Here is an 11626-nt window from a genome sequence, read left to right as displayed (position 1 = left end):
CCTGTACGCTTACAGCGTAAGCCCAAGAGCGCCCCTCCAGGGTTCACAAGAAGTATGTTGCCACCTTTAATACGAAACTGGTGCGGCATGGTATCAGGCGTACCACCTTCCCTCAGCGTCATCCGAGCACACCGGGTCGTTAATTCAATTCCTTGGGAGCCTTAAGCCCTCCACTTCTCCCGGGTCACTTCCTGCACCTTGCGATACTGCATTCCCTTCCGACTAACATCGTCCGGCACATAATATGGGACCCAGTGAAGACGGAGCCGTACCTCCGTGATGCTAGGATCCATGACGAGGCATCGAAGTCCCTTCACCTGCAGTTTTTTGGCGTCCACGAGTCGTATCTTTGCTTCTTTCGTTCGCAGCGTCATTTGAACATGATTCATTTGGTACGCTCTAAGTGCTCTGATGTCGCTGAGTACACCGCACCTGTCCCTCTCTTGTCCAAAATCCTGGATACGTTAGGGGTGTCTTTTCAAATCGCAACGCAGAAGCGCCGATATTTCGCACGTAATTCCTGTAGGCATTTGTGCCAAACCAACTTTATATTCATCGTTCGTCAATTCACTGGAATGATTAGAACCGCGGCCAGCAAGGGCCGTTGCAGCGATAATCGCTCCTCCGGAGGCGCATCATTCTCCCACCGTCTCGGGCGAGCGCTAGTAGCAGATTCTCACTAGGCCATGTCAGCCGCACTTCACTGGCAGGAACAGCATGAGAAGTTAATGAGAAGGCCATGCGAACGGCGCCCTCATAATGCTATCGCTTTCCACTCTAAAAGGCGAAGCTGAAGAGTACTCCAAGATTTTACAGTGTTTTGAACCGCTTGATAGCGGTCACGTGGTTTATGGGCCGCGTTTGCAATACGAGCTGCGAACAAACTTGTGCTCGTGACTTGAAAAATGTAAAAGATTAAAATTACAGATTACCGCGCTTCCAATGTAAGGAATTACCGTTACAAATTATTTTCGCTGAAAAGTAAGGAATTGCTTTACTCGTTAAGTTACAAATTACTTTCTCGTTACTTTTTCCGTACACTTCTCCAGAAAACAAACAAATTTTGACATTTTTCAAAAATGATTTGCAACACTACTTTTCACTTCTCATACGCCTGCATTATGGTAGTCTTTGTAAAAATAAAAATAAAAAAAATGTATTCAAGAGAAAGAGTGTAGGTGCACTCCGTTCACCTGTAAGCTGACAAGGCACCGAGAGCTGCAACCACACCCGCCGTCCCGATAGCGTACGGCCTCCGGAAATGATCCCTGGAAGTGTGCAGGGAAATCTAGCGGTGCGCATGCTCAGTAGCAGCGTCTAACTCCACTACGAGATTCGGAGCTAAAAAAAGCGTTCTACGAAAGCTTCCTTTTGACTCTGGTGTTTCGCCTGTTATTCACAAGATAAGAAAAACTTGGTTCTGACGTTACAAAGTATAGCCAACGCAGAATGCAGGTGTCCCAGCTTACCTTGATGTGTTTCGGTAGATTAGAGTTGGTTGATCTTGCTGAAGACAATGTGTGTGTTTTTTGGCAACCAAAGTGTGCTCTGTAACTCTAGGTTTCCGTTCCCCTTAGTGTCCTGCATTTTGAAAATCTTATTAAGAGATTAAGGCTATGGAGACGACGGACACTCCATGACCGAAAACTTACCAGACAGAGAAAAAAAATGTCGATTAGAGGTTATCGATCGTTCATCCGTTCTCACTTTCATACCAATATTTGTGGAGGACAGGGGAGGGGAGGGCATAGAGATCGAGAGAAGCGGTGGCCAGCGGTCTCCCAAAACAATAGAGGATATTACACCACTTTTAGGCGTTCTCTCTCTCTCTCTCTCTGTCTGTGTCAGCACTCCATAGCTGGCCCGACCGCCCTCCCCCTCCTCTTTATGTTGACATTTGACTGTAAAGTGTGGAGTGGACTCGACCACCATGCCCAGACAAGTAAACCAACAGAAGTATCGTCCATACACTCGAAGACGACGCTCTTATACCCGTGCCACACGGGCAACTCGAATGCCATTTACAGCGAATGAGATTTGTGCGATCGGTCAATCAGCTCGCAATCTGTCGCGCGTGGCATGCTCCACGCCTGGAGTGTCGCGCGCTGATTCGCCGTCGGCTCAATAGTCATTTGTTGTAAATGGCATTCGAGTTGCCCGTGTGGCACGGGTATTAGTTTCGCACCGGTCGCTTTTCAGCCGTGCCTCAAGAGCGTGCAGCAATAAAGTAGGGCACATCAAAGACAAAGAGAACTCGACCCCCTCGCGCGAGTCTACGTCGCCTGTTATGCGAGTTGCAAACCCGCGAATCAAGGGGGCACGGACCCGTGTTTGATGCCTTTGCTGGTGGCGGGAGACGCCGAAGAAGTTGGAAGGGGTGAAACAGTGTAAAAGACAAAAAATAATAAACACGAAGAGATTTCTCCGGCCCGGGAGAAGAAGAAAAACACAATGGAAGGCGACGGAGAGCCTACTTGTAATATTCTGTGGGACCGAGAACGCCGGCTCAGGATCAAAAAACAGACACGACCAGCCCCGTCCGAATCCAAGCAGGATCTCCTTTATTACGAGCTTATCGTGGGGTATCATGCGGGCACGCCAGAGCGTACAACATGGCGGCGCCGGCTTTTGGCGCCGCTTTGAGTTCATGTACTAAAACCACTACATATGCCCTTCCTTTTATTTTTTTTAAGCAAAGCTTAAAACGCAGTAATTATATTTTCCTTTTCCCCCTCGAATTGGGTAAAATGCCCGAAGAGCACTGTTCGTACGTATACACAGTTCACTCTGCAAGTTCCTCAAACCTCAGGCTTGTGAATTGTATATACCTATGTGTCGTTGTGGGGGATACCTCTGGTCCCACCTCCTGGCGCGGTTTCTCCGGTGTTGACTCTTGAGTGTTGTAGAACGAGAGCACATAGTCTTTCAACCTCTCCGGTAGTCTTCGTTGGCGTTTTGGTCGATCCGTCGCAACGGCCACGGTTGGTTCAGGTTCGCAAGCACTAACGGAGTCCTCCAAAGGAGGCATTGAACGTGATGAGCCGGTCAGGGACGGGACCGGAGAACTTGTGGATCTTGGTCTGAATGGCTCTTCACATGAGTCAGCGAGGCCGGTCGCAGAAGAAAAGGGAACCTCCACAGGCGCAGTGTCTTTTGAAGGCGTGCCGCGACCGGCACGCCTTCTTGAAATTCCTGACGTGACAAGGGCGTTGCTATGAGAGCAAAAACAACCTCTTCAAACAAAGTACCACCCTCGGTGTCTTGGCGAGGTAGTCGTGAAAACGCATCCGTGACTATGTTTGTAGATCCTTTTTGATATTCCATGCGGAAATTATAATTAATCAGTCTCGCCGTCCAACGTGTGATGCGCAACGGACGAACACCAGATCCTTTGTCAGATAAAAGCGTCACAAGCGCTTGATGGTCAGTTCGAATAACAAATGGACGTCCCCATAAGTAGACGTGCCACTTCTCACATGCCCAAAGGCAAGCGAGAGCTTCCTTCTCCCCAGTTGAGTACCTCCGCTCAGCGTCTGTGAGTGATCGGGAGGCGAAAGCGACAGGGACAAGACGGTTCCCATGCTGCTGTTGAAGGGCGGCGCCCAGGCCGTAATGAGAAGCGTCTGTAGCCACGATTATGGGTAGAGACGGATCAAACATGGCTAGAATGGGTGCATGTTGAATACAATTCTTGATGTTCTGAAAACTCGCGTCCGCTTCGGGGGACTAGACAAAACAAACGCCCTTTCGGAGTAAACGACGGAGAGGTTCGACCACAGTGGAACAATGCGGGAGAAATTTGCTATAGTATTCGACAAGTGCCAAGAATGCTTTCAGCCTTGCAGAGTCTGACGGAGTCTCAAAATTCAGAACAGCACCTACCTCCGATTGCAAGGCGTACTAACCCATCCATGGAGGGACGGTGCCCCAAATATGAGAGTTTACGGACATTGAAAACACCCTTCCGATTTAACTTCATTACTGGGCGGGAGATGCAAGACAAGACTTTGCGGAGGTTTACATCATGTTCCTCCTGCGAAGATCCGTAGACGATGGCATCATCGAGATAAAACTGGACGCCTTGACATCCTTCCAAAATTTTCGACATGATCTTTTGGAACGCTGCAGGTGCAGATGCCAGTCCGAAGCATACGCGCTTAAAACGGAAAATACCTTCATGCGTGATGAAAGCTGTTAGATCTCGACTCGCGGGGTCGAGACGAACTTGATGGTACGCAGATGCAAGGTCTAGCTTGGAGAAGACGGCTGCTTTTCGGAGGGAATTCAAAACTTCGTTGATATGCGGGAGTGGGAAAGCGTCGATCACGATGGCTTGATTTGGCGCTCGCAGATCCCACACATCCGGATATTTCCGTCTTGTTTCTTGACAACGACGGTGGGAGAAACACATTCCGAAGCGTTGCCGCGTTCAATGATTCCTTGCCGTTCCAGTTTGAAGATCTCTTCGGAGACGGCGTCACGAAGAGTTAGAGGAAGACGTTTTAGCCTTGACTGCACTGGTGGAACATTATGTCGCACCTTGATTTTGTGCGTCTCATTCCGTACTAGGCCCAACTCGGGATCGAACAGGTGTTCAAAGTCTTCAAATCACGGGGGTAACTGGGATGTGTCCCGTGGAGGTAGACTTGACTGCAGAACCTTCGAAGGAAGGTTGCTTTGCTCAGGAATAGGCTCTTGGTATAACTTTCTACTTCGAGGATCTGAAAGATCAGTATGACATTCTGGAACACTGAACCCACGTTGATCTTCAGGTTGACGCTCTGGACCACTGGCTCCACACTGACTTGCAGGATGACTATCTGGACTGGAGTTGGCCGACGGTGTGTGGTCAAACTTTTCGAAGACTTTGGGAGCTGTTTGTTCCCCGCAAGAAGGTTGTAGTGGCCTGGATACGTAGGCACCCGACGGTACTGAAGATGGATGGTTGTTGCTAGATGTAACTAGAGGTTGTTGACTTGGTGGCTGTGATGGCTGGCGAGACTACAACGTGAAGGGTCGTCGCTGCGGAGCGCCAGCCGGCAATACATTCCGAGGTGGCTCTGCTCCACTTCCAGCTGCATTCACATAGGAACAATTGTATTCAGCTCCAGATAAGGTCATGCTCAACTCGCGCACTGCGTCGGTTCCAAGCAATGATCGTCCCGTACGCGTCACATAAAATTCCAGCGGCGCCTATCGGTTCTTGAAGACCACTTGTCCAAAGAAACATCCCAGTACGGGGATGGGCTGGTGCAGATATTACACTAAGGTTCTTGGTGGACGGTGAAGCTTAATCTCACGTTTCCTGTTTACATGATTAAATGTTTGTTCGTTCAAATTCTAGACGTAAGATCCGGTATCAATAAGAAGCTTGAGAGGGGTGCCATTTACCTGGACATCTGCCAAGAACGCGTTGCGGAGACCCGGGCCGCGTGCGAGGCGATCCGTAGACTGCACCGACACCTCGTGCTGGTCAAACGTTACGCTCGGCAGGACTTCCTGATGGACAGTTCCCACATGGGTCGATCCGTCACGTTGATAAAAACGGCCGCTCTGGTAGCGTCCGGCAAGTTGTCCACGGCACCAGGGTTGTCCTCGACCCCGCACTGGAAATGATGCTTGCCGTTCATCGTTAATGAATGCTGCCGACTGTGCTTGACGACTGCGGCAAACCAGAGCAAAATGTCCCTGCTTGCCACACAGAAAGCACGTCGCGTTCCGTGCTGGGCAGGACTCGCGGGCATGGTCGCGCCGGTCACAGAACCAGCACGCAGAGAGAGAGCCTGCATCTTCTCTCTCCCTCGCCCGGTGAGGAGGAGGCTCGCGGACTGCTGGCCGCCTTGCCCGCCCTTGGAAACGGGGAAGATGGCCGTCAGACGATGGTTGACCCCACGGCACCACGGGATCTCGCTGCGACGGGGTCATCCCGGAGGAAGAACACGGAGGGTGACCATATTGGTGATAGAGTTGGGCGGGGAACACGGAAGCTTCGCCATCTTGATTCGCACGCCGCTGAGCATACGCATGAATATCTTGGACCGCTGCCGGTTCCAAACCGCGGCTTCCGTCGTTAACAGCGAAAGACGACACCGCGCTCGTCTGGCGATGAAACGATTCAGTCGTTTTCGCAAGTAGTTCAAATTGTATTGCGAGCTGGAACGCTCTGTCCAGGGTGGGTACCTCGGCCCCTAGACATTCACATAAAATGCGGTCCTGAACTCTTTTCGAATCCAACCCCTCCAACAAGATTTCACACAGGCGTTCGTCTGACGTAGCGCCGTAGGTACAGAAATAGCCTTGATGACGTAATGTGGCGAGGTATTCGGAGACTGATTCGCCGGGACGTTGGACTCTAGCACGGAGTTTCTTTCTTTCCAGTGTTACGGACCACGAGAACTCAAAGTGTTTTTCTAACTTCTCCAAAAATATTTCATACTCGTCATTGAGCTCAGTCGCCGGTACATCCTCCAAGCGGAATGCGTCAACCAGACGCTGGTCTTCCGTGCCGAGCAACGAAAACAGGAGTTGTTTTTTACGACACGGTTCCATCTGGTTCGAACCCCGAAGCGCCAAGAAAATCGGTGAAGGCACGCTCCCATGCCGGCCACGGAAGGGTGGGCGTGTCGGGAACAGGTAGAAAGACGGGTCGTGGCGGCACCATCGCCGTTCTAAAAGCGATATTTTGAGTCATGATGGTCAAATGTCACGGAAATAGTCAAAGCACGCTGAGGGTCGAAGCCTACCGTTAGGGAAATTGCAAGATTGCAACCGACATGGTGGTTGACAATGCAAATCGAAGGAAAGACTGTGAAGCAGCGGGTGGTTGGCTTGAACTAAAACCAGACGTTATGCGCAGCGATCGGGCGTGGAGATCATGCTAGGAGGGGACGGATCTAGGATGGAAAAAAAACGTTTACCTCGTCGCCTCCTCGTATCCTATCCTCGTCGCCATTGTAATATTCCGTGGGTCCGAGAACGCCGGCTCAGGATAAAAAAACAGACACGACCAGCCCCGTCCGAATCCAAGCACGATCTCCTTTATCACGAGCTTATCGTGGGGTATCACGTGGGCACGCAAGAGCGTGCAACATGGCGGGGCCGGCTTTTGGCGCCGCTTTGAGTTCATGTACTAAAACCACTACACTACTCGGTGTTGTCTTACTTGATCGTTGTCGTTGGTACATTTGTAAATGCCTTTCCCTTTTTTCAAGTGGTTCTAGTAGCCGGTCATACAAAAAATCGTGTTTTTCTTCTCGGTTATTTTTTCCTTCCTGATGTTTTCTATATTGTTGAACTTCCTCTCTTAATGCTTCTCAGTGTTCTACTTGCATTGCCACAGTTACTGTATTATGCTAATATTTTCTTTAAAGTAACGAGTAAAAATTTAATCCGTTACCAATATTTTGTAAGGAAATTACATTACAAATTACTTCCGAAAAAACGTAGTATGGCAATTACAAAATAATTTGCGAAAAGTAACAGATTACAAGTAATCTGTTACTTGTAAGGATTAGTTCCCCAAGTCTGACCGCGATCAGATGACGAAAGCGTCAATCGTCTCCAAGCGTAACCGTCTTGCCTCGCGCTTTCTTCCTCACCGCGAAAACGAGCGCATGCTTGCTTCCAACCCATAACCGCAGAAAGTGTCCGACATTAAGTTGCTAACGTTCCCCGTGTTTTGACATGGACCCTCTCTTCAAGCTAGGCTCTCCATCCTCCCCCACAAAGGTGGTGCCCCCACAATGAACCAACAGCGGTGGCACGTCAAGTTCTCTGACGGCGGCCCTGTTGTATTTTTGTCCTTCTGTGAGGCATTACCTATACAGGATACATTGTCCAGCGTCGACTAAGTAAGCGTACACAGGAATAGAAAAACCGAAAGAGCAATGAAATTGACATGCCTGGAAACAAACCTAATGTGGACTGTAAATGAGTGGTTTAAAGTGTCTCCGCGTTGAGCGAGATCACATGGTGCAGCTAGCATTGGACACTTCGCAAGCTTTATGACTCCGAAGGAGTATTTTTTACTCCGTGTTAATTAAACACTCTCGCAGCTTATGTGAAGTGGATTTGTAAGAGGTCTTGTTCTACAGTGTAAACAGTGCCGTTTTTTTTCTACTCGGAAGATGTTCCTGTTAGGTAAGCTGGTGGCAGACTCAGCAATGCCAAGGAAACAAGTCAGAAAACGTACAGCTGCAATGCACGGCAGAATTGACCAAGATTTCCCAATGAACATTCCCAGAATGAGATTGCAAAGGAAATAAAAATATCGCAAGTCTTGAACTGCTTTTACCATGAACTGCCAAGGAAGGGCAACAGGGAAGGGAACATCTTGCATGGCTTGTATACACGAAATCAACTCTGTGACGGCACGGCGCGAGGGTGGCACGTCGGTCGCACTTCCGGTCTGGGGCTGTGGGCAGAGGTCCCCATGCCAGACGTGTATTCCTGCGTTGTTTTGAAAGGAACCAGACAAAAACCTGCCTTCTCGTCAAAACGCCGCGACTGGGGTCGTGCCAAAAGTGTCGAGAAAGGTTTGAAGGTCAGTTTTCACGTGCTCGGTTCGGCCGAGAATCTGGATATGTGCCGTGAGAAGGGGAAAAGCAGACGCCGTCGGACAACTCTTGCTTGGGCGGGAAGCACTTTGGGTTGAATTCACGGATACTTGTGGTCATCAGATTCATTAGCTTTGTTCCAGCATGAAAGCCAGAAAACCGTCAAGTTGTGCGGACCACCTGCGGACTACGTTCAGTGCGTCTTCAAGTTCAAACGGCCGCCTGATCGTTCGAACTGTCGTCTGCTCTTTCAAACGTTTCTGCTTGTCGTCTGCTCTCTTAGCCCTTTTAGACGCCAATCGTTATTTCCGGAAAGAAAAGTTTTTTTTTTTTTTGTGCCTGAAATATCAATTTACGACCAAATGAGACGAAATCAGGTGCAACTTACAAGAAAATCGTTATAGTTTATCTTTTACAGACATGTACGCAATTGTGTACAAAGCGTCTCAAAGGTCATGAAACAAGGGGGCTTTCAAACATGAAATCTGTAAAAGCAGTTGCGATCCTTCGTCAGGCAAAGCGGCACGCGGCACTTTTTACAGAATATTCGGGATCTTCCTCTGCATCCTTCATACTTGCACCTTGATGGGACTGCTTGATCTCGAGCTTCTGGCCAGTGATCCACGCCATCGTAACGGCTATTCGAGCATGGCCGCTGGATGCGCGCTGCCTTCTTGTGCGGGGGATTCATGGGAGCATCTTCAATTTCTTGTGATGGCCTCCCACGCTTTCTCTTGCCTGGCACAGACGTGATGAGGGCCTCCGCAATCTGCAGGCGGAAATGCATGAGGTCCAGTATCCTTGACCTCCGCATGTCCGGGTGATCCTGTATGTACTCTAGCCAAGCATTGCATACAGCAATGTCTACAAAATGAAAGAGTGCTCTTAGCGTCCACTTCCTTGATTTGATTTTGATCCGGTACAGGCTAAGCAGGAAGTCCATCTTGTCGACGCCTCCCATATTCCGGTTGTACTTCGTAATTACTTCCGGCTGCTCTACAAAGATGTGTTCACGCTTGGCCTTGTCCCATCTTTTTACCTGCTGTTGGTTTCCGATTCCAACGAAGTTGGAAGCCACACATACGCTGCTGTTGTCCTTCCACGAAACCACAACAATATCGTCACTTGTGACATACTCAATGGAGTATCCTCGCGTTTTCTTTTTCATTACTTTAGCTGGTTCAAGAGGACACTTGCCCAGCCTGTTACTCCGCACAGTCCCTGCGCGAGAATCTTTTTTGTTTCGCAGTTTGCGGAGGAGCGGCACTGACGTAAAATAGTTATCAAAGTAGAGTTGACAATTACAGCCAGTTGGGACTCTTTTAGACAGGTGTAATACAACACCAGAACAAAGGCCGTAGTTTTTCTTCAGCTCATCGGGAATTGTGTTTTCCCCCTGATAAACCGCAAAGTCATAAAGCAGGCCGCTCCTACCGCAGAGAGCGAATATTTTGATCCCCCAAGGGGTTGGCTTGCCTTTGACATACTGTTTGATGGAAAGTTGACCTTTGAAGGGAATCATCTGCGCATCAATTGACGATTCTTGTTCAATGGCAAGCTCCAAGCACCGCTGCCTTATCTGATCCAAGAAAGGGCGCAGTTTCCACAGGCGATCGTCGTTTCGTTCACCAGGAGCTTCAGCTGCAACATGCAGAGTGTTGCGGAGCTTGAAGAATCTTTTCTCAGACATGGTCTCGCTGATCAAGGGAACTTTCATGATGGGGTCCCAGTAGAGGCTGACGCGAGGCAGAGCAATGACACCCATCAGAATATGGATACCAAAAAGCTTCCTTATTTCGTCAGCTGTCGTGTTCACATTATTGTGGGTTTCTTGGACGCTGTAAAGATTCGTCTGTTCCGCCATGCACTTGAAAATAAATTCTGGCACGTACCTTGAAAAATACGTGTGCGGCGTACACGGTTCGTCCGGCTCAGGTAGGCAGTCGCCGTGGCCGCTGAAGTCGATATTTGGTGGTGGGTCGAATCTTCTCTTTCTCCACTGAAAGTTCTTCACAACATTTTCCTCTGGACCTCTGTCTTGCAATAGTGGAGTCCGGTGCGCATTTTCTTCGTTTTCGCGTCCAGAGGTTATGCTCTCATCGATTATTTCTTGAGCAACGTCATCTTCGTCATCGCTTTCACCGACGTCGGATGTGTTCCCGGAAGCAATCTTTTCTAGTAATCGGTCGGCCGACTCTTTTGTCGCAGCATGGGGCTTTGCTTTATAAAAAGATGTGCAAGGCACTTCCAGAAAGCCTGAAAAAGTCATAATGCGGAACATTAGGCAGCGCGTTTGGCACACGGTCATTTTTTGCTTCCATTGTGACGCTTTGTACACAATTGTAACCATGCGCTAAATGCGTTGTTGGCAAGGTGCTGTTAGTGCATAGGCGAAATTATTTTGACCATACACAGGATAAAGCATTACAAATAGCTTTCATATTTTATTATATCCTCGGGACAAGAAGGAAAGTCAGCGAAAATATTTAGAATTGCCTTACCTGGCGGTGCCGTCCCGCGCGCTGCCATGTTGTCTGCTTACATGTATATTTGCTTCACCACTTACTAGATGGCGCTGTAAACACTTAGGTTGTCAGATGAATAGTAGACAAATTGTCTAAATTCATCAAAAATGCAGAGTTTCGGAAACGCTCGTTCTAGAGGCCGCGGTTTTGGAATGTGCACAATTGTGTACATGGCGTCCGAAAGGGTTAGACGACGCCGGCCCGTAGACCAAAATGTTGGCCCGGTACTTGCGATAAGAAGTAATTGCAGGCCTCAAAAGACTTAAATTTGAAGGTTGGTCAGCAGGCTCGATGTAAACAGTAGATGCAAGGAGATGTTGATTGTTGTTACCAGTGACCATCACCGACTTGCTATGCCTAATTCACTTGGTCTGATTCGGCTTGCGATTTTCAGTATTGACGTCGACCATATCAGCTACAGTTCTCGCTTTTACAGCCCGAGCGGCGTCGCGACTGAAAATTGCGAGCGAAATCTCATCATCGGAATCAGACTTTAGTGTACATACTGCGGCGTTCACGCGGAATGAATCGCCGCATGCCACATTA

The 11626-nt window shown here is 49.0% G+C and overlaps 1 protein-coding gene and 1 pseudogene across 1 annotated transcript; both read right to left on the bottom strand.

The window, feature by feature from the left end:
- Window positions 1-5340: 5340 nt before the first annotated feature.
- LOC121833125 lies at window positions 5341-6691 on the bottom strand (annotated as a pseudogene).
- A 2336-nt stretch (window positions 6692-9027) lies between these two features.
- On the bottom strand, window positions 9028-10419 carry LOC121833124 (piggyBac transposable element-derived protein 3-like). Its single transcript, XM_042286226.1, has one exon. The coding sequence runs from the start codon at window positions 10417-10419 to the stop codon at window positions 9028-9030; it is 1392 nt and encodes a 463-aa protein (XP_042142160.1).
- Between the last annotated feature and the right edge of the window lie 1207 nt (window positions 10420-11626).

The sequence above is a fragment of the Ixodes scapularis genome, unplaced genomic scaffold, assembly GCF_016920785.2.
Source record: "Ixodes scapularis isolate PalLabHiFi unplaced genomic scaffold, ASM1692078v2 PGA_scaffold7__128_contigs__length_106722199, whole genome shotgun sequence".
Classification (NCBI taxonomy): Eukaryota; Metazoa; Arthropoda; class Arachnida; order Ixodida; family Ixodidae; genus Ixodes; species Ixodes scapularis.
Note: the sequence above shows the minus strand (reverse complement) of the source record. Positions and strands in the feature narration are given on the sequence as shown.

Bases quoted from the DNA above. Each gene is read 5' to 3' on its own strand.
- LOC121833124 (XM_042286226.1), bottom strand. From the start codon at position 10,419: ATGGCGGAACAGACGAATCTTTACAGCGTCCAAGAAACCCACAATAAT.